This window comes from Vanessa tameamea, chromosome 2 (genome assembly GCF_037043105.1).
Source record: "Vanessa tameamea isolate UH-Manoa-2023 chromosome 2, ilVanTame1 primary haplotype, whole genome shotgun sequence".
NCBI lineage: Eukaryota > Metazoa > Arthropoda > Insecta > Lepidoptera > Nymphalidae > Vanessa > Vanessa tameamea.
Genome location: NC_087310.1, coordinates 8,835,228 through 8,857,092, shown reverse-complemented (window position 1 = coordinate 8,857,092; position 21,865 = coordinate 8,835,228). Strand labels below are relative to the sequence as shown.

Below are 21,865 nucleotides of genomic sequence, written 5' to 3'. Positions count from 1 at the left end.
TTAATTACCTTTGCATTACATTTTTCGAATCGAGATACATCTAATAAAATGATGTCATGTTTATTTCATAATTTAAGAAGATAAATTTATACCGAAAAAAAAGCAATATATTATTAATATTTCTATTATCTCAAAGACATAAAGGTCAGAATCGTGATTACGATATTAATTTTATTAGTTGGGCTGTTCTACTCAGCGGTGACACCCACATAAACTGTCACTGTAAGAACTTATAAACGAAGTCAGTTTAAACAAACACACAACAACACTAAGCATGGCTGCTAGGCGTTAGAATATATGATGACTAGACGATACCTACCCAGACGCCTTGCTCAAAGCCGTAAAAGCCTACCTATCAAAACATTCTTGACATTGTATTCGTTCAGATCACTTGACTAGTATATCATTTGAGGTAATACAAGTTTGAAATATTAAAGTCCCAAACCTCGTTTGTTATTATAATATCAAACGTCTTAAACATCAAATATAATAACAATTTAACGAGCATAAAGGGAATTCGTCTTTGTATCTTAATACTGTTCGCTTATATATAGCACATATTAAACGTGTCTCAGGCTACTAAGCAGAGTCACTCTAACAGCTCCCTCAGTGTAATCATAGTTTGGCATTATTCATCACGCTATGAAACAATTAATTCTCACACCGACTCCTCTAAGCCCTGACTTGACTTGCCTGAGATTCTATTTACACCGAGTAATAATAAATAAATGCTCGCGGAGCGAGACCGAGTTCATTTAATTCGTTAAATTAATTCTTCGGCCCCTAAGCCTTACTTACGTGATATTGGCGATTCCGCTCCCCAAATTGTACCTAAACTGTAGGTATCCATTAACTAAGTTAATCGCTATAAAATCTCCCCTAGCTTTATTGGACTGGCCGGTGTAAAGGAGCATTCCGGAAAATCGGTTCGTTAAAAACCAAATTTCGATTCGAAACGCTTTTCCTACACCTTCGAGAGGTGGCAATTCGACATAACTGGTCCCGTTGAACTGAGGTGACCATGTTTCTTGGACGACGTTTACGTCTGAAAAAAAATATCTTAGTATAAAATATTGATCCAGACTCGGTGGATTAATAAGACAATGGAAAAGCAATTACCATTATTGCACGTGTTTCCATTGGAATCGGGGTCGCCTCCGAACAAACATCGGCAAACGTGCCCGCCGTCCGGACCAATATCACACAATAGCCCCTCATCATACCCGCACGGATTCGATTCGCAAGGATCTAATCTCTCATCACAATTGGCTCCTTGAAATCCGACGGGACAGTTACAAGTGTATTCAGTCGTCGAACCCTCGACCGCCCTACACGTGGCTCCGTTCCTACAGGGCATGCTCATGCAGGGATTAGATTGACACTCGCGTACGTTATCTATTGACACGACTAATGAGTCCGGACGACCCAATTTCTTTGTGACTTGATGACGTATTATTCTCAAGTACTTCACGCAGCCGATGAATCCAGTTCGCGTCCCGATATTGTCATAAACTCTGAATGGGAACAAATAACCATTTGTGTATTTAAAAAGTAACCAATATTATATCCGAAATTGAATTTCGAATATTTCGTTACACTATCGAAATAAAATATTCAATTAAATTAAACGGATATTCTACAAGCATTACGTACATTTAATAATACAAAATGTATTTATTACATGCTCTGACGTGTGTTGGTAACGATGCGTTTCATTCTCACTTTTGATTTTTACCTACTCGCAATTTATTATATAATTTTAAATACAAGAATAATTATTTTGTTATATTTCAATGCGAATTAAATAATCATTTATATTACATTTTTTAAATTATCCTTTATGATTTAATGTTACAGTTGTAATTATAAAAAATAATTTGAAAATAGAATATTACGATACCTGGAATAATTAGTAGGAACACCACCAATATAAGCGTCCTCGGCGAGATCTAAAGCCTTCAAACTGCCACTCGACTGACCGACCACATCTTCCATATCATCAACGGATAGAATGCCGTCCCGATGATATCGTTTCGCAGAAACTTTATGATACTCGTTTAACGTTATTTTTTCGAGTGATGTTAGAATTATTGCACCATTTCCAAGATTGTACCTAACAAGAAAATTATTACCGTTGATACGTAAAATGATAAAGTTACTGGATATACATTTTATTCGTTTCGGTTTCATTTATTGGAAATTAAAATTCTAAAGATATTCGATAAACATCGAAATATTGAGCTTAAATTGAACATTCGTAAATCAAGATATGAATAAAAATAAGGACTTACCTGAACTCCAAATACCCGTTAACCAATGCGAGCGAAACAAAATCGCCCGTTCCGTCGGATTTCTGCTGATTGTACAATATGACCCCATTCTCAGAGAACGCCTTAAATTCAATATCGATGTTCAACTTATGGTAAGCCTTTAACGGTTTTAGGCGTATATAGGACGTGCCGTCGAACGATGGAGTTTCGATGTAAGTTGTTGGCAGAGCGTCTTTGATATGAGATTCACAGTTCACTCCGGTGTAGATATCGGAACATATACATGTATATGTCGAACCGGGTAAGTCTATGCAAGTCCCGAGATTGTAGCAGGGCTCGGATAAACACGCGCTATATTCCTCCGTTGTTTCTTGTGCCATTTCCTCTGTAACAATATGATATTTCGAAATATGCGAAAATATTGAAAATGTTTCATTGAAAGACAATTTCTTGTTGATGTGTCTATGAATGTTTATACAGTTAGGTATAAAAGTCAGTAGTGCAAAGGATTAGGGATTCGCGGGGTTCGGTCCCGACCATTTTATCCCCATTCCAAGTATATATATACAGTATACACTTAATTCGAGGATTAAAGACGAATCATAAATATATATTAATTTATATATATATTATAGTATATATTACATTTTATTTTTATCATATGGTAAGATGATTTGGGTCTAACAAAAATGAAATCATTAAAAATTTAATAGCAAATGTGAAATTATAGATTTGAACGTCTTCATTTTATTTACTAAAAAATAATCATATTGTGTTTATTTTGAATGAAATAGTTTTCATTATTAATGTGGTTGTTGCTTTTACATTTTACATATATTGTGATTGATCAAAATATTATATATTGATATAATATATATATATATATATATATATATATATATATATATATATATATATATATATAATATTAATATAATCTACGTCATTATCGTTATCTATAGATCATAAATATAATAACTAATATTAACAATAATATTAGTTATTATAAAATAAATAATAAATATTAACAATATTTAAAAGGAAAAACACCACAGATTTAAAACAGTAAATACGCAAATCTGAAGTGATCCGGATTGAAGAATTGAGCGCGTCTCAATTTTAATAGTTAAAAAAAACGCCAAAGGTACTTATCTATGCATAGATCACACAATATATTATAGTTATATTTTTCTCCTCAAACGAAGGAATTTCAAGCGATATAAATGAAGTGTATAACATAAATCAATTTGCTTGAAGCTCCTACTTATACACATTGCGTGCCTGCACTGTTTGCCTTCTAGAAGTAGCAAAATCTTTTAACATTGATTTTAATGTGCGGTTACAGATAATTATATATTATTTATATTTTATTATAGATTTATTATCCATGTATAATAGTGTAAATAACTCACCAACACACGCCTTTCTGTGTTCAGTAGGTCTATATCCGGGGCGACACACACAGCCACCACGCGCACAGTGTGCTCCGGGTAGGGCCGAACAATCCGCGTCCTCCACGCACAAGTCTCCGAGCAAAGCGCCTACCGCGCCCACTGTAGCCGTTGTCGCGGTTTGTGATCCTAATATAACCAGAATAAATAACCATATAGATTTGATTATCATAAACCTACAAACTGTCTATAAATGAAATATAAATACAATGAAAACTATCACTAGCTTAGAAGACTTTATACTTTCAAAAGTTATTGCTTTTGATTCCAATGAACTAAAAATTCCAATTGAATCTTCATGCTTTTAAACATATAGGTACTTATTTATTATATGTATCCAGTAACTCATATAATAATAAAACTTCGGCTCTTAATATTTATCCGATATTTCGTTTGCGCCTATTAAATACTAAATTACTTTGACACACTTTATTGTAAGTAATATACCTAAACAAGAACGTAATATCGCGTCTAAATTCCATCAATAACTCGAGTATTATATTAGTTACACAAACATCGGTTATTAGAAAGTTATAAATAAACTTATAGCTTACAAATGAAGTTAGCTAAGAATTAACAAAACAACAACAAATTCTCCATTATTACATCGGCCCAACAAATAAGTAAGATAAATCGGTAACTAAGTTAAGGATACGAGGAGCAGTGTCACGAAGTGACAAGGGAAACTGCTCACACAACGAGCCGAACTGTAATCTCAACAAAATTAACGTGATTAAGATGAATTGAGCTGTTACTTAAATACGAGAGCCGGATGATGGTCTACAGTTAATTAAGTAATTTCGAAACTACAAATTTCAAAACTTTCGACTATCGCGTTATTTGCGAATTTCACCAAAGTGATATTCCAACTTGTTACTGCAAATTAAAAAATCAAATGAATAGTCTACTTTATACCTTTTTCAGTTTTAATAAAGCATATAATTATACCGACGATTAATTGCTCGGTCAATTAGAAAATACCACTTAGCGTCGTCTATTGAGGAAATAATAAAACGTTTGAAATTACCAAATTGCTTTTGAACTGATAGACAATAGACACCGATTGTCTCTCAGTTACTTACCCTTCAGTTTTTGTCCCGATAGAATGCTGTCAAAATCACTGGGTGTCTCTTTTCTCGTCCATTCATATTTGTTGTAGTACTTGTCGGGGTTGAGCAAGTGTCTCGTGGACTTCGAAGCAGCTCCATCGTCCTGTTGTGTAAACTGTATAGGGGAGGAGGGTCGCAGGGGACCAGCTGTACCAGCCACTTCGGACAGCTTACAGGGCCCGAAGGCTTGTACTACGATATCTTCTTGCGTCCGACAGGCTTGCAACTTTAGATGGCACTCAGATTCGTAAGTTTTACCGTCGCTCCCGCATACCTGTTGATTTTTATTGGGGTATAGCTAAGTTGGAAGGAATTTAGTTTGTAAATGAACTCTAGTTTTGAACGCTGAGAGACTAATAAACAGTCTGCACCTGTTGCAACTGAAGATTTAAATAAACTTTTTTACTATCGTAACTTCGTGCAGGCGATATTTAATCCGCTCTAAAATATTCTATATTCTTACGTTATATTAGTTAGAGTGTGACTATGACTAAAAACTAAAATATATTAAGTTAAGCTTTAGTAACGGTAAGTACGGGCTTAAGTCTGATTTAGTGCGATTGAGGTTTTCTCCCAATTACTTCTTTCGTTAATGTATATTGCTCTCTACGGCATCATTAAGATCTTAACAACGAAATGTACTTTTAACCCTAAGGTATTAAAAATATATACTATTTATTCCTACTCGAAATTACATTTTTAATATAATTATTATTAAAATTTAATTATGTAACTCTTAATTTTACCACTCGTAAAACACTCACACACACAATATTCAATCATCGGAATTGTTTTGTTGCTAAATGATCACAAATGCAATCCTATTATAAACAACGGTTTTAGATTGTAATTAATTGGTAAATTCTTGTAATTGTAATGACGTCACTGTCGGAACACAACGCATTAAGGCACGTGTATTCAATCCTATTATCGTCGCTATGATTTCAGTACAGTTATGCTCATATTGAAAATTATAATATCGAGAATATTTTTTTGAAATACAGCTTAAATGTATCTGTTAAAAATCTGAGAGGAATATCTTATTATTTAAGTACAGTCATGCTCATAAATATTTGGAAAGGCATACCTACAGATATAGTATAGATGTTTTGGTTTGTATTTTGTTTTACCAATAAACATTTCGATTGCTTTTTATAAATTTACAAGCTCAACCATTTATTTATAACAGTCTCATTCTGCTGATGCTGATAAATAATCATAAATTTAATTACAATTAAGTTCTATACTTAACTGTCCAGCGATATAATCTAATTGCCAAGGTCTTACAAATATATTTAGGTCAATATCGAATTAAGCTGAAACTAATTTTGAATATAATGTTATATTGTTTTTAAGGGTATATCTTATTTTTATTTTAGTAGAAAAATAAAAAAGCGAATAAGTCAGTTTATGATAAGCAGTCCTTTGTCTCATAAGCCCACTATTAATGTACTAACAATGTCCTGTGGATGCCATTATACTGGCTAACTCATCCTTTGATCCAAAATACAGTATTGATGTTTACGGTGTTAATGTAAAACGTTTTTAACTGGTTTATACAAATTAATACTTTATAGCTTATTTAATGTAGAGTTCTTAACTAAAATTCATAATTCAGATATGTTTAAATTGCTACATAAAAATGAATGAGCTCTTACCAACATGTTCAAGTCGCTGTCGGGGCACGCGGCGGCTGCGCACTCGCACAGCGCTCCGCCCGTACGCTCCGTGCACACCGCACCGAAGTAACACGACAATTCCGCACAAGACTCCACCACGCCTCCGATTTCAGCTAGTGAGATATCAATATTATAGAAGTGTGGACTGAATCTCATCACTATTGGTGCAGCCGAGAGAACTAAGTGTAATCATATTCGAAGGTCGGAGCTTAAACTTAGGATAACATTTACACTTTTTTTAACACTTTTACACAATTATTTGAACTCGAGCTCGGTGTTAATTTATAGAATACCTTGATTCAAAACGTTACATAAAATCTTCAATGTTAGGTATGTAAAGAAAAACGAAGGTTAATTAAATAATATATAACATTTTTTGATGTTATAAATTATAAAAACACGACTGACCTGAGTGAATTAATGAAATAAATAATTTAAAAACGTTACTCTGTATGATGTAAATATTGTAACAATACCTGAAATTTGTTCTGGCATTTAAAAGTTCCGGTGGAATAAAGAAACACAAACATATACCTATCCTGTCATGAATTCTGAAAACATTAAAATCCTTTTTTGGGAAATCGTGTAAAAACAGATTTAAAACAGTGACAAACCAAAGTTCGTATAAAAATGTCTACACAACAAGCGTATTCTGAAAAGCACTTCCGGAAATAAGGATTCCTATTGTGTATATTTTTATTTTTTTACAATCATAATATGTTTTAAAATTATATTTTTATTTTCATAATAATTTTCTGTTACTAATTAATTATGTACGGTTGAATATACCTTAACTTTACTTTTATGTTTCGTTTCTGAGGTTGATATTTTTTACGAAAAGATTATAATATATTTTTTTTCTTTTTGAGACTACTTCCGTGTTTAAGACTCGAAAATCTATTGTCATTATTCTCCATAAATGACTAAATTCACGCTTTATAACACTATAAATTATAATAAGCGTTACATCTTTATTCTTAACAGAGCTACGCCGGATATAAAGGGAATAAAAAGTGGTCGTAGAGGGAAGATATCCCAATATAAAAAGCAATATATCAGGATTATCGCGCACTTACGATCGGAACAGCCGTTGGGTCCTAACCGGCGGCGGTGGTCGGCGCACACCGTACACTTCTGTCCCTGCACGCCGGCGCGGCACACGCAACGCCCCGTCATTTGTTCACAGTCTTCACGAACTGAACCGAATGCTGAACACCCGCAGGCTATCACATAAAACAAGATTCCGTTATCCATACACATCATATCAAATATCCGTAATCGGCCATCTGTTTCTTGTATGTTATTTTAAAAGGGTGATCGCAAACTTTTCCGTTGAAACAAAAGTTCAATCAAGATTTTTAGAAATACTGTCTGCATGGAGTTTTGTTTTGATTTGAATAAGATTCAAAATACTTAGATATCAATCATATTTGAAGTAGCTTAAAAGCCCTAAAAAAGAATTCACGAAAACTTATTTTTCCCTACACTGCATCGCACTAAATAAATTTTGCTATCAGAAAATATTGAGTGTAAAATAAATACAAAAAACATTGCTTAATAATTATATTGATATAATTTTAAAACTCACGTATGCATCCAGTGTGACCGGAACCTATCCGTGGCAGTCCCCAATATCCGGGCTCGCATCTATCGCACTTAAGGCCGCCCACGCCCGGACGACAAACGCACTGACCGCTGTCATCGCATCTATCGGACATGGAGCCGAGCCGGTTACAACCACATGTCGAAGTAGCCACCGGACAGCCTTCTTCGCCCGGACCGGTGGCTGCGGTCGAGCCGTCCGGACAACAACCGTGAACACTCTCCGAGCAGTGTGCACTTCTCCTGTCATCTACTTGTTTTGTGTCGTCTGGGCGGAATAAATAATGAAAACTATAAATAAAAGTTTTTACATTCTCATATCTCATAAAACCAATATTTTATTCACGTTGCATTTTACAAAAGTCTCAAAGCGATAACAGCTAGCGTGATTGTATCCAATTTACTCGTAGCGTCTTGTACCTTAACCAACTTCACTACGACATTTCATAAATAAGCAGGTGTATTTTGCTCTATAGGATGAAAGGGCCTTATTATAAATTTATATAATACGCTACGTTTCGATATAATATAGTGGCCACAATATTCTATATGCTTATTCGACACACAATTAAGATAGATTATTGTTTCGTTTTATTCCTATTTAAGTAAATTAATTTTACATTTGTGATGTGAATGTCGAACTAAAAAGAAAGCATTACGAATTTCTCAATAAATTGTTAATAAAAACCGGAAATATATACTTGGGCACATTATGAACTTAATATTTTTTTGATGTGAACTCACTTTTAGGACAACATCTAGCGGCAGTTAACGTTATGTGGCAATAACTCCCCGGCGGGCAATCCTGGCGGTGGGGGCCATTACCGCAGTCGATTTCCAGTCCCGTGGACATATCTATCATTGCCTTGTTATTACCGCACGGTCTGACTTCCATACCTGCATACAAATTTATCGATAAACTAAATATTCATAAGCGATTTGAAATTGGTTAAATGTTATTTGGTAGTAAAACCGTATTCCGAATGAAGCATTTTTAGTAAATCATGCAAATAAAACGACGAACCTTTGCACAAATCCAAAGGTCTCAGTCTGAGCTCCAACTGTTTCTGACAGCCTTCCTTCCGCATGGCGCACAAACTCGGGTAGAGCCGAAAGTCAGACGCGCAAACCGGAAAATATTCATCGTCGACCGGACATTCGAAAAGGCAAGAGCAACGCGGGTAGCCGTCGAAGCCGACCTCGCAGCTGGCGTCGAAGTCGCAGCGGATGTCACGGCACGCCGAGGCGCTCGTGCTGCCACCGAACTCAGTCGCGCCCAAGAAATCCGTCGAACCCTCCTCGGCCTCAGTTGTGGTCATCGCGGTCGTAGCTACCCCACACCGAGTCAAATATTTGTGTGTTAGTCAAGCGGCAAAGCGTAAAGTTAGTTAATTGATCGGGGATGGGTTGCTTTATTGGAATTACTGCTAACAATTGGGTTTGAGGACGGTCCGAAAATAAACATTTTCAATATTTTACCGCCGTCGAAAATTATATTGACTTATACTGATTAATTTTGTTATAGGATAGGATAAGTTTGTAGTGCTAATTGTATAAGCAGTTAGTAGGAAAGTTTGGCAAAAGAAGTATAGTCGGTTATACGTACTCATTGCAATTGGTGGCACAACAGCGAGTCTATCTTTGCAGTCGCCGTAGAAGATCACATGAAGTTTGGCTGGAGGTGGTAAACGACATGCTGCTTTTTGTAGTTCGCATTCGTTAGGATAGGTCTGCATGGTGCTACCGCAAACGGGTTCGCGTGGCGCACTCGAACAATCCGTTGGGCACAAGCATTCACCGGCCACACAGTGAGCTCCAAATGAGCACTGTACACCTTCACACAGTGCTGTAACAAAGTGTAAGTTACATACATCTGCTAACTTGACACACATTTAAAAAATCAATCTCAACATGGTAGACGATTCTTTGTATCGAAAAAAATTTTTATCAATTTCCGGTATTAGTACAGCCAATCAAAATTTTAATTCTAAATTCAAGCTAACAGATTAAAATGAATTTAACCTCGCATAACGTTGAAAAAAAAAATATCGACAGCTATTTCATATCAAAAATTTAACCCGATAGTTTTTGGTCCGTATTATTTTACTACGTATTAATAAAAGAAGAATTGTACATAATTTGAACAAATCTAAAAGACTATAAAAATAAATTTACACATCGACAAAGAAAAACCTTGTATAAAAAGAGACAGTTTCCCACCCTCACATATTCCCAGCAGTTTAAGATGATCCAATAAAACAATAAATTTCCCGCATACAACGCCATTACAGTACGAGACATGTTCTGGTTTCCATTTACTGAAATGAAGGATGAGAGAAGACATCCGTGAAAATTTAATAACGATTGTTTACAACTTCTGCGCAAAATGAAAGCCTCGTGAGAGCGGTCGATTACTAGCCACTGAGAAAAGAGAAATAGGTTGCTAGAATTAAAAATATATTTGCCCGTGGGCAAGAGAAAAGTAAAATGAAATAGGAACGGTAGCTAATTAAAAAGTTTGAGAACAACTACACTGTAACTCATTAGAATTTTTGTAACAGTTTCGAATCAGATATTTCCTTCATTTTCGTTTCATTTGCAGCTCTGTAATGACAAATATTACAGACGTGAAATTGGAACATATCGTTACGAAATTCTAATAATTAGACAACTACAAAAAGGTTATAATAAGTTCAGCGGGCGGTTTATATGATCGGCTGATTTCGCATATATTTAAACTACCTCCGATAATTTCACAAATTCGGTATCGTTAGAAGCGTCTAGTGCGTCCAAACTATATGAAATCAAAAAGCCGTATCGGACATCTATAATAATTGAAGGAATTTAAACATCAATTTCCAAATATATAACTTTAGCTTTTACTCGCTGATTTGATTACCTTGACTTTATAATTGCATTTGATTTATAAATTACGTCTGCGATATTCGTTTAGACTATAAAAATGAAGTGTTAGTCATTTATTTATATATATATATATATATATATTATATTACTTATGTAAAACCAATCCACAAAAAAAAAACAAATTTAGAAAAGTACGAAACATGAATTTATTATTATCTACTATATCTATCTATTGGTGTTTGAATATCGTTAATATTTGTATTTTGTCATTGTTCAGAATATATAATTGGTTTAAATTAAGACTGATTTAATCTTCCTAGGGCTAATGAATCGACTGCCTTAATATATAGTATTATATACAAATTTACAAGAGACTGAAATTGCGTGCTACACAAGTCAAAGCTATGTTTTTTATATTCAAGATTGAAATGTTACTCTATATTTAAAATAAGTAATTTTCACTTTCTTAAATTAAGACAAATATCTTATTTTCTTTTGATGGTTTTATTGAATTTAAATTTAGAATTATATCAATGAATAATCATTACAAAGTGATAGATGTAAATAGTACATAAAGTCGATAAATTAAATTCTCACAAATTACTTTGTGACAATTTAATTCTGAAATCGGACATCAGTAAGACGACTCACTTTATCAGTCTTAGTTTTCGATCGTAGCTAAATATAAAACACTTTAATCCTTTTTCGATCGGTACCCTTGTAAAGAAACAAGCGCTATGCTTTCAAAGGAATCCCAAAATAACCCTACGCTCAGGTTAAATTCGATTGAATATAGCCGAGATTTAAATTAAAGCCAAATCATCTAGAACTGTATTTTTTTATAAAAAACAAAAATCCTCAATTATTGAAATACATATTTCATTTAATGTATTACTTAATGAACCTATATTATTTACATTAGCAGCCTGTAAATTTCCCACTGCTGGGCTAAGGCCTCCTCTCCCTTGGAGGAGAAGGTTTGGAGCATATTCCACCACGCTACTCTAATGAGGGTTGGTGGAATACACATGTGGCAGAATTTCGTTGAAATTAGACACATGCAGGTTTCCTCACAATGTTTTCCTTCACCGCCGAATTATAAACACAAATTAAGCACATGAAAATTCAGTGATGCTTGCCTGGGTTCGAACCCAAAATCATCGGTTAAGATGCACGCGTTCTAACCACTGAGCCGTCTCGGTCTCGTCTCTTATATTATAATCCATTTAATTATAATGTTGTGTCTCGATTCGACGTTTTCTTCGTAAGGAAAATAAACGCAATTAGTCCCACAGACAGCATTAACCGTATGTTTTTCAGACTATTCGTAGCTGCAAGGGTATTTAAACGGCCATTAGGCGTCTACGAAGCACGTTTGCATTAACTTGACTGGAATCTTAGATAGAATAAACATATATAACGCGTTCGTATAATTAGAAAAACACGTTGGTGTTTGGATTTTAATTAATTTAGTATAACTTGTGTCTGCAAAAGGGGCGGTCGAATTAATTATAATTTATTTATCTCCGGCAACAAAATGTATTTGTCCAATATTATAAAAAACTGTATTTATATTCAACGCCAAGTAAAATATACTAGTATAAATTTTATAGAAAATAAATAAATAACCGATGAAATGAAACGATTAAAACTTAATTTACTTTCAAATGGGAACGCTTCGTTAAGCCACGAATAAACAGCGCTGCGATTGCCTGCACCACACTCTGTTTTAGATCTTGCATATTTATTAAAACTATAACCCACTGAAAAAATACTGTTATGTTGAATAAGTTGAAAAATCAAACGCTTTCAAGAAGAGAAAAATCAAAAATGTCTGATTCGATTAATATAAATAATATAATATCATGTATTCATAAATCAATTAACTTCAGGATGATATTTAAATAAATCGGTAAAAGGCCGTCAGAAGTAAGGCGATGTTTGTAGTACACTATTGCATTAAATACACTTTTTATATTTTATCCTCGGAGCTCCGAGATTTAAATGAAACTACATTTTATGTTAAGAGAATTTTTAAAATTATATGAATTTTTAATTTTTTCATCTCTGTTTTATATGACAGCGCATAGCATTCGAGATATTATACATTTTAGCCTTTATTATTAGGTACTTAAGGTTGTACATACTTATATGGCCTTTGATGCCTGAACATAATCAGATATTATTTCATACAGCACGTCAATCTTCATATGAAGATCCTTTGTGCCTCGGGTCTATTATACTTTACACGCTGACAAAGTTTAATTAAAATTTTAGACAATATAGCTTCTAATTTGGTACATAAGGCTCTTTATTATTATTTTTTACAAATAAAATAATTAGTAACGTATATTAACATCAGTTATGAAAGTTTTGTGCAAGGCCGTCTGGGTACCACTCGCTCAAAAAAATCTTCTACCGTCAAACAGTAATACTTAGTATTCTTGTGTTCTGGTTTGAAGAGTGAGTTAGTGTAACTGGAGACATAACATCTTAGCCCCCAATGTTGATGTTGCGTTGGTGATGTAAGGAATGATTAATATTTCTTACATGGTCAATAACAATGAGCGATTTTTTTTTTAATTTCTTATAAGTCTTGCCAACTGGTGGACTAGAAAATGGGCCATATTATTGAAAATGGTAATTTCTGCAGTTTGTTTCGAGTTTGTGCCTTCAGAATACTTCTAACCAGTACTTGTTCATTTATCTTTTTATACGCCTTAAACGCCTAAGTAGTGATATATTTTGTGCATGAGTTACTTGGCAGTCCAAAGTTACTTCAAATGAGTGAAATCCATCAGCATATCAATATTGTTCTAAAATAATAGGAATGCCCGTTTGCAAGAAATCACTATCACTCCTAACTTTCCCTCTAGTTAAGCGTTAAAGTTTTCCTAAAAGTTAAGCCAAAATAAATTCAGGATAAAATTTGCGACCTTTATCACTAGACAGTCCATTGAGTGACTGACGCTTCAAAGGCCTAATCATTTTAAATTCTCCACAATTTAAAATACCGTTACCACCAAATTATAATACCGTTTTAATTTTTTGTAAGTATCACAAATATCATAATTAGTCAAACTCAAAACTCAAACTCAAATTCCTTTATTCAACATAGAAGCATTATACCACCACGCTGCTCCAATGCGGGTTGGTGGAATATACATGTGGCAGAACTTCTTTGAAATAAGACACATGCAGGTTTCCTCACGATGTTTTCCTTCACCGCCGAGCACGAGATGTATTATAAACACAAATTAAGCACATGAAAATTCAGTGGTGCCTGCCTGGGCTTGAACCCGAAATCAACGGTTAAGATGCACGCGTTCTAACCACTGGGCCATCTCGGCTCTCAACAGAACTTCTAACTGACCATAATTCTAACTTTTAAACGAAAAAATTTCCTCAATTTAATTTCTGACTACTCTCAATTTACTTGTTTAATTTGTTGTGGTTCGCTATATGTAGAAAAATCAGACATTTTTAACTTATTTTAGACTTGTAAGTGAGAAAAATGGTTCACCAGATCTTGATGGTGACACTTGGCCATTAGCTTTTTGTCATAGCCTATCATATATATTCTGGGTAAGCATAAGACTCCACTACCTGATGGTAAGTGGTAGTGGAGTCCAAACGCGAAAACAGCCAATAGAATCAGGAAAAATAAATTGCACTAGTCGCCCTCGCCATGTTGGCCCACAAGATGCCTCTTCACGCCTAGTGTGAACTCAGGTTCATATTCCATTTTTAGCAATGCGACAAAGAATACAGTTTCCAAATACAGCAATAAAGAGTATTACTCTTTAAAGTATATTATACTAAATATACTTCTGTGTAAAGAAATATATTATTATGCTTAACAATAATCGCATTTCATGGATGTGAGTATTGAGAAAGGTTAACTAATATTTAACAAAGTGCTAAAACTTGGTTGATAAATGAAATCAGAGTACAAAAAAATATTGCTATTTTTTCTCTACGAAAAAACATATACGTATTATAATATAATGTCAAACACTTATATGAACTATTTTCGAAAACCTCGACCTTTCTAATAACATATTAATATCCAATATTATATCAATAGACTCCACTAAATCAATATATTCAACCAGGCTGACTCTCATCCTGCAACGTCGGTGCAATCTATAATAATATGGATTTACTGCCGGCCTATTCTGTCAAAGTGTAATGGAGCGTATATTATTAGGTCCAGCTTGACATGAGTTGTGTGACTAAGCTTGTTCAAACAGGAGCATTTGGGCGACTTAGCCACACAAATTGCGAACCAATGATGATATTTCGGTAATAACTAATGAGGCATTTATATTCCTATATATTTATTATATGTAAACTGTATTTAATACGGTTTCAATAGCTGGATACATTTTCTTAGTCGCCCGTAATTACAAACATCAAAATATATTATTATTGTATACGAAATTGGCTAATTGAATTATTCTACACAAATTGTCGTAATTTGTCCTCGTAAGAACTGGATGCCATTAGGTCAGATAATGTATAGTCGTCTCAGTATTAAAATATGTGAAAATAGAACACCTCACAAGATAAAAGAAACTATATGACTTATTAAAGGCAATTCTCTTTGCGATTTTTTCCTTTTTTTTTTGCATCGTTAGTTACTGGCAATATACGTTTTTACTGGACTAAATGCCTAATGGATACTGTCAGAAAAGGCAAACGATAAATTTAGTACAATCACGATACAAAACGAGAAACGACTTTAAGCCAAACGATATCTGCTTTCACACTAAGCCATGTCAGTTGCAAGTCTAATTTTCCAGCATCTATTTTTTAAATATAGAACACCTGATTGTATTTAGTACATTCTGCCTATAGATATTGGTACTATAGGCATATTAAGTCTTTCCTTCCACTAACTAAAATGGCATCCTTGCATAAGTAGTGTGAACACCTACTGCTTGGTATAAGTCTCCATTTTAAACTAATTAGTAATTCATGTTCGGGTAAAAAAACTAGTTAGAACTCATTTCTATGTCTTAATTTTAAACCACTTTAAATTCTAATTCAATATCAATTCATTCATCATTCAAGAGTATATTGATGATAAAAAAGCGTGGAGTTAATGCTTGTTGACTTCCAGGTAGGACACATAACATACATATATAATTGTATTTAACTAACATGACTGTATTTTTAGATATTGAAAAAGATTAACTACTGAGTTTCTTCCGGTTCTTCTCGGTAGAATCTACATTCCGAACCGGTGGTAGCTTTACTTTAAATAGTTTGTTAAATGACGATTCAAAAGTGCTTGTAAAAGCCTACTTGAATAAAGCATATTTTGATTTTGATCAATTTTAAAGTTAACATTTGATACCAAATATTTAGTTGTGTTCCAGATCTTTCAATCACATACAATGTTAGAATGAATCCGATAAAGAATTAGCTCTAAATGGACCCGATTGTAGATGAAATAGATAAATACTGGTTTGACATATCACGATATTGAAAAGTATTCACCTGAAATTGTTACTCACCACAGTCCCCCTTGTACGCGAGCCGCAATGTGCTCTGTTCACGGCACGTCGTCAAGTCCAACTCACAACGCGACGGGTACGTCTGACCGTCAGTTCCACACACGACGTCCGATTCCTATAAAAATCTTTTGTTTTAATTCAGCAACTAGGAGTTAAGATCACTGTAGACATATACATAACATGTATAATTTTTTGAGATTTTTGTGAGAAATTACATACATGTAGGAAAACTTATAGATTCATATTCGAAATTTTAAATTGTTACAGAATAAAAAAATATCTACATATTTAAGTTCCAGGCATTGAAGCTTGTTTAAAAATAAAAGCAAGATATTTTTTACTGTAAAATGTATTAAAACCCGACGTCTGAACAATATTTTGAATGGATAGGAAATAATAACAAACCCGAAAGTTCAAATATTTCTATGAAATATGCAATACATGAATCGGTTTTAGACGATCGACTGCTCAATGGAAAGTGATTTGAACCGTTTGAACCGGCCATCGATACAACTGAAGTAACAAAAACAAATTAAATTCAAGTTTGCCATCTCTAAATTTTTATTAATTCTTTAGTTTATTAGTATAAAATAATTTGCGGTAGCGCTAGCGAGCGTGTTTTATTGATGCTTTTAATCATACATGTGATTCTAAATATAAAAAAATAAAAACAATAAAATGGACTATATGCATATATTCATTAAAATTAATTACTTTCCGCCGTTATCAATCTGAAATCAATTCACCATTACGTGTTCCTTCAAAATTTATTTCAATTATTTTTGAGCAAAAACGTCGGTCGTGTAAAACCGAAACGCATGAAACCCTTTATAACATAATCATATCCAATCTTGTTTGGTTGATTGGTACGAGATAAAGTTTTAGGAATTAAATTTTAAATATGATCTTTTAATGAGCGATATAAATACAAACAGCTTGAAAATAATTTAAGTGTAATCAATAATACACGAGCGAGTAAATAATACGAATCCCGGCAGTTAATACCCGTTAATACTGACTCGCTTCGAACATTTACATTACTAAATAAATATTAAATGTACAATATTAACGTCAGTTGTTTTGCAATCATAACAACTGATCCCCGCAATAATTTTAATCTGGGAACATGAAACGCAACATAATCACTATATTGGCGGAAATTACCTGATTTCGTTTTCAAGGTAATACGATCGATACTGAACCTAGAAATTATTCAATGATTTCATTTTAATTGGATATGAATTTATAAGTGAATGATTAGATATATTCATAATTACTTTTTCGTATTATTCATTTCATATTTCTATTTTGTATATGTTTGTTCAGTAATCGGGACACGAAATTTCGTATTCAAATGAAAGCCCAACTGAAGGTATATATGAATACTTGCATGTGTCAGATAATACGTGTATTCCGTATCTCGAATTAAAGCATCGTAACAGGCCTTGCCCAGCACAGATACATTACAAGTTGTAATTTTACATTTTACTTTACCTGTGTGTTCGTGCAGTTATGATTACAATGGCATACAGGGCGACCAGATTCAGCGTCTACGTCGCAGTCCCCTCCACCCTCGCATATCAAGTCCGCACATGTTTCTATACAGACATAAAACAACCTCAAACTATTAATCGGTCATATTTGTTTCTAAAATCTATGGGATTAGTTCGTTATTCTATATAATTTTGTATTTATTCAAGACAAAATAGACAGTCATTTTATATAGATCAACTTTTAAAAATAGTTGCAAAAATCAGGACCGCTTCGATGCGGAATTCTGATTAATTATCAATGAAATTAAACTATTCCTCTTATTCCCAACTGAGGTTATAAATAAACGGTCAAACTATATTAATAATATTGTTTATTACGTACTTAAACCTTTATTCGACAACTATTTCGATACTCTGAAAACATAATTTGAATGCTACCGCTGAGTGGATTATGCCCTAAAATGCAAAATACTTTAATAACTTTTATTGGCCTTGTAATCCCAACAACTCGACAAAAGTATTTGCAAATGTAAATTGATGTAATCAAATAAATTTATCGTCCAATAAAAATACGTAAATGAAAATGTAATAATATAATTTTTGTTGTTAAAACTCTCAGCGAATTTAAATTAGATCAATAATATTTGCTCGGGACTGCGTTTGTCAACTGACGCATTTCGAACGATGAGTTAAATGATTACTTTAATACTCGTATAATAAATAAACCTTTAAGTAAATATATTTCGATATTTTTATCCCGTTTCAAGAATCCTCGCTTATAATTAATATTTTAAGACCGCGTGTTTAAGCAATTCTCTAGCGGATTAAAGCGAGAGAGCTTAATCTCGATCCAGGGAATACAGTTGGTAGTAAATGATTTTCTAAGTGCAAAATTGAAATCTCCTGAATGAGATTTCATTAAAATATGAAAGCGATTATAAGGAGACATTGCTGTCCAATATTGATTCAATAACCAATAAGATTCTGTAAAATTAATCCTTTGTCTTCTTCCATTATTCTGCGTCGCCTTTCATTATTCACTATGGCCGTTTAAATCCCTAATTGACATTTCCAAAGGGGAACAGAAGTGATGAGTTTATTGTTATTAATATTCGCTTATCCTATTAACATAATTAATAAACTTTTCTAAGACTTGAAGATGAACAAATGATTTATAACAATACTAACCATAATTAAAATATTTTGTTCTTACAAATAATAACAATCAAAAAAATCCTACAACATTTGGACGGATTTTTTGGCATATACATTTTTCAACTAGGAAAATAGTTAAATGTAACTTTCAAGAAGAATAAATTATGCTTTGAATATTAAAATATTTATATGTGTTCATTACATAACGATAATTATAAAAATATGATATTAAAATATACTATAAAAGTTTTAAATGCTTTTTATTTGTGCTAAAGCAATCTGGCGCTCTTTTTATTGACAACTGTATAAAAGGAAAAGACTTTCATAAGAGAAAATAGATTGCGATATTTCTAAGGAGGGTATTTTATAATTGATTTCATCTCTACCTTTGTATTCATTGATGTCAGATTTGAACGGATGAATAGGTTATAAAAATACATGAAAACTGGAAATCAATCATTCTGATGAGACACTTCAAATCTTCAAATATAATATACGTGTATTATATTGAATCTCATGTTCGAATGTGAAATAATATTTTAATTGACATGAATATTCTAGAAATTACTGAGTTATATTAGGAGATAGATCTGTGCCTATTGAATTTATTGGTTATTGAATATATCATTAATATTCATAATTCTGTTTCTCTGAAACATTGATTTACTTTACCTCTATAGATATATTCGTGTTGATGATAATCTTTACCGACTGTGACATCCCAATACAATCACATCAGATATTTAAATATTAGTTAGCGTAGTAGTTAATATATATAAATATAGCACAGATAAATTAACTCGGCTAATTTATTCTACGGCAAAATATCGAGTTAAACATGCGCATGGGATATAACACCTTATTGCCATCATTGACGTTCGAAGACAACGTTGTAGTCAAGATTTATCACAATTTTAATGTCTATGGACCGTCGTGACAGCTTATGGTGATCAGCTGATAGCTGAACCGATTTATTCGTCTGATTTTCGAGTGTGATTTCGAAAAAGTATACTTACGACAAGTTCCGTTATAAAGAACGCGCAAATCGCCGTCGCTGCGACTGGTCTGGCACGCGTGCATACGCATCTTGCACTCGCTGCCGTACGTGTTGCGATCGGAGGCGCAGACAGGCGCTAGTGTGGAATCACACACGGGACACGAGCAGTGTGCGGCGCCGCCCCGTGTGACGCACGCACCGCCCCACGGACATGTCGCCCGCGCGCACGGATTTTCCACGCCTAGCGGGTAACTTGTAGCTTGTAGAGCGTTTATTCAAATGACATTATTTACTCATATATATATATTATTCGAAACAAAAATTCAACCCGACGGATATAAGTTTTGAACTAACTATAATATTATTAAACAAGTATCAAGAACTGATAAGGTACACTTACGCCTACTCGGTCTATTAACGATATTCCGTAGCGAAATTCAATATAGTTGGAAAATATATTCATGGAGACCATTTGCATAAATCTCGTTTTATTTGAAAATAAATAATAATAAAAAGTCTTTATTTAATTATTTTTTATATGTATGTACGGGGCAGTGCCTACCCACTTGATTGAAATTAAACATGAATAGCTTTTATATAATTATAAATACTTATATTAAAAATATGCTTACCGCATGCTCCCATATATGCGACTCGTATGTCTCGATTGTCCAAGCACGCCGTTCGGTCGAGCATGCAGGGACTGTCGTACGTGCGTTCGTCCGAACCACACACGGGCCGCATGACGTCATCACAATCAGGCCCGCACCCACACACGGCCACGCCGCGTGCGTCTAGAGTGCAACGCTCGCGCACGCCGCATTTCACAGATTCGCATGGATGTTGAGCTGTATGAAATATATGTCATTTTTATACGACTCATATGCTTACTTTTTATTGAGCCGAGATGGCGCAGTGGTGGAACGCGTGCATCTTAACCGATGATTTCGGGTTCAAACCCAGGCAAGCACCACTGAATTTCATGTGCTTAATTTGTGTTTATAATTCATCTCGTGCTCAGCGGTGAAGGACAACATAGTGAGGAAACCTGTATGTGTCTAATTTCAACGAAATTCTGCTACATGTGTATTCGACCAACCCGCATTGGAGCAGCGAGGTGGAATATGCTCCACACCTTCTCCTCAAAGGGAGAGGAGGCCTGAGCCCAGCAGTGGGAAATTTACAGGCTGCTAATGTAATGCTTATTTATTCTCTCTTCCTAAACACGAATACCGTTTTCAAAGGTATGTAATATCCTCAGGTCGACTATAAAAAAAATAGATAGCATTCATTCATATTGTAACAATATTAAATCTATTCAAGTGATATTTAATATGTTGATTTATATAATTAAAATATTAATTACAGCAAATAAATATTAAATTAAACATAAAAAACTATTTCTTTCATTATTATCCCACGGATGTTCCGTTATTACATTTTAAATATAACTTCATAATATTTATTGAACCAAATAACGGAAAATTTCTAACGTACTATTATTTCAATCAAGCAAAGAGACGTTCCATTTATTGATAAAAGGATAGATAAAAGATAATAACCCTTCAAATATTGAGTTAATAACTCCAGAAAATTGAATTATATCGTTGCTGTCACAATTGCTTTTCCGAACACTACGCTTCGATGCCCGTGTCCAATTACTTTCTTTAAAACAAAATGTCTCCTGAACGGAAACCTCAGCGAGGGGGTTCCTTGCGTTTC

At 33.7% G+C, this 21,865-nt stretch overlaps 1 protein-coding gene across 1 annotated transcript in view; it reads right to left on the bottom strand.

Moving 5' to 3' along the window:
- The window catches only part of LOC113398947 (agrin-like), a 331,801-nt gene that overhangs the window by 283,092 nt on the left and 26,844 nt on the right, over positions 1-21,865 (bottom strand). The window contains exons 7-22 of the mRNA XM_064220817.1: positions 20,776-20,991; positions 20,163-20,384; positions 17,993-18,096; positions 16,499-16,613; positions 9,718-9,957; positions 9,136-9,441; positions 8,856-9,008; positions 8,098-8,379; positions 7,586-7,732; positions 6,489-6,622; positions 4,804-5,104; positions 3,683-3,850; positions 2,292-2,655; positions 1,901-2,113; positions 1,120-1,514; positions 799-1,045 (exon numbers count right to left, since the gene is read on the bottom strand). Coding sequence (XP_064076887.1) covers positions 799-1,045; positions 1,120-1,514; positions 1,901-2,113; positions 2,292-2,655; positions 3,683-3,850; positions 4,804-5,104; positions 6,489-6,622; positions 7,586-7,732; positions 8,098-8,379; positions 8,856-9,008; positions 9,136-9,441; positions 9,718-9,957; positions 16,499-16,613; positions 17,993-18,096; positions 20,163-20,384; positions 20,776-20,991 — 3,607 coding nt within the window. The remainder of the gene's footprint in view (positions 1-798; positions 1,046-1,119; positions 1,515-1,900; positions 2,114-2,291; positions 2,656-3,682; positions 3,851-4,803; positions 5,105-6,488; positions 6,623-7,585; positions 7,733-8,097; positions 8,380-8,855; positions 9,009-9,135; positions 9,442-9,717; positions 9,958-16,498; positions 16,614-17,992; positions 18,097-20,162; positions 20,385-20,775; positions 20,992-21,865) is intronic.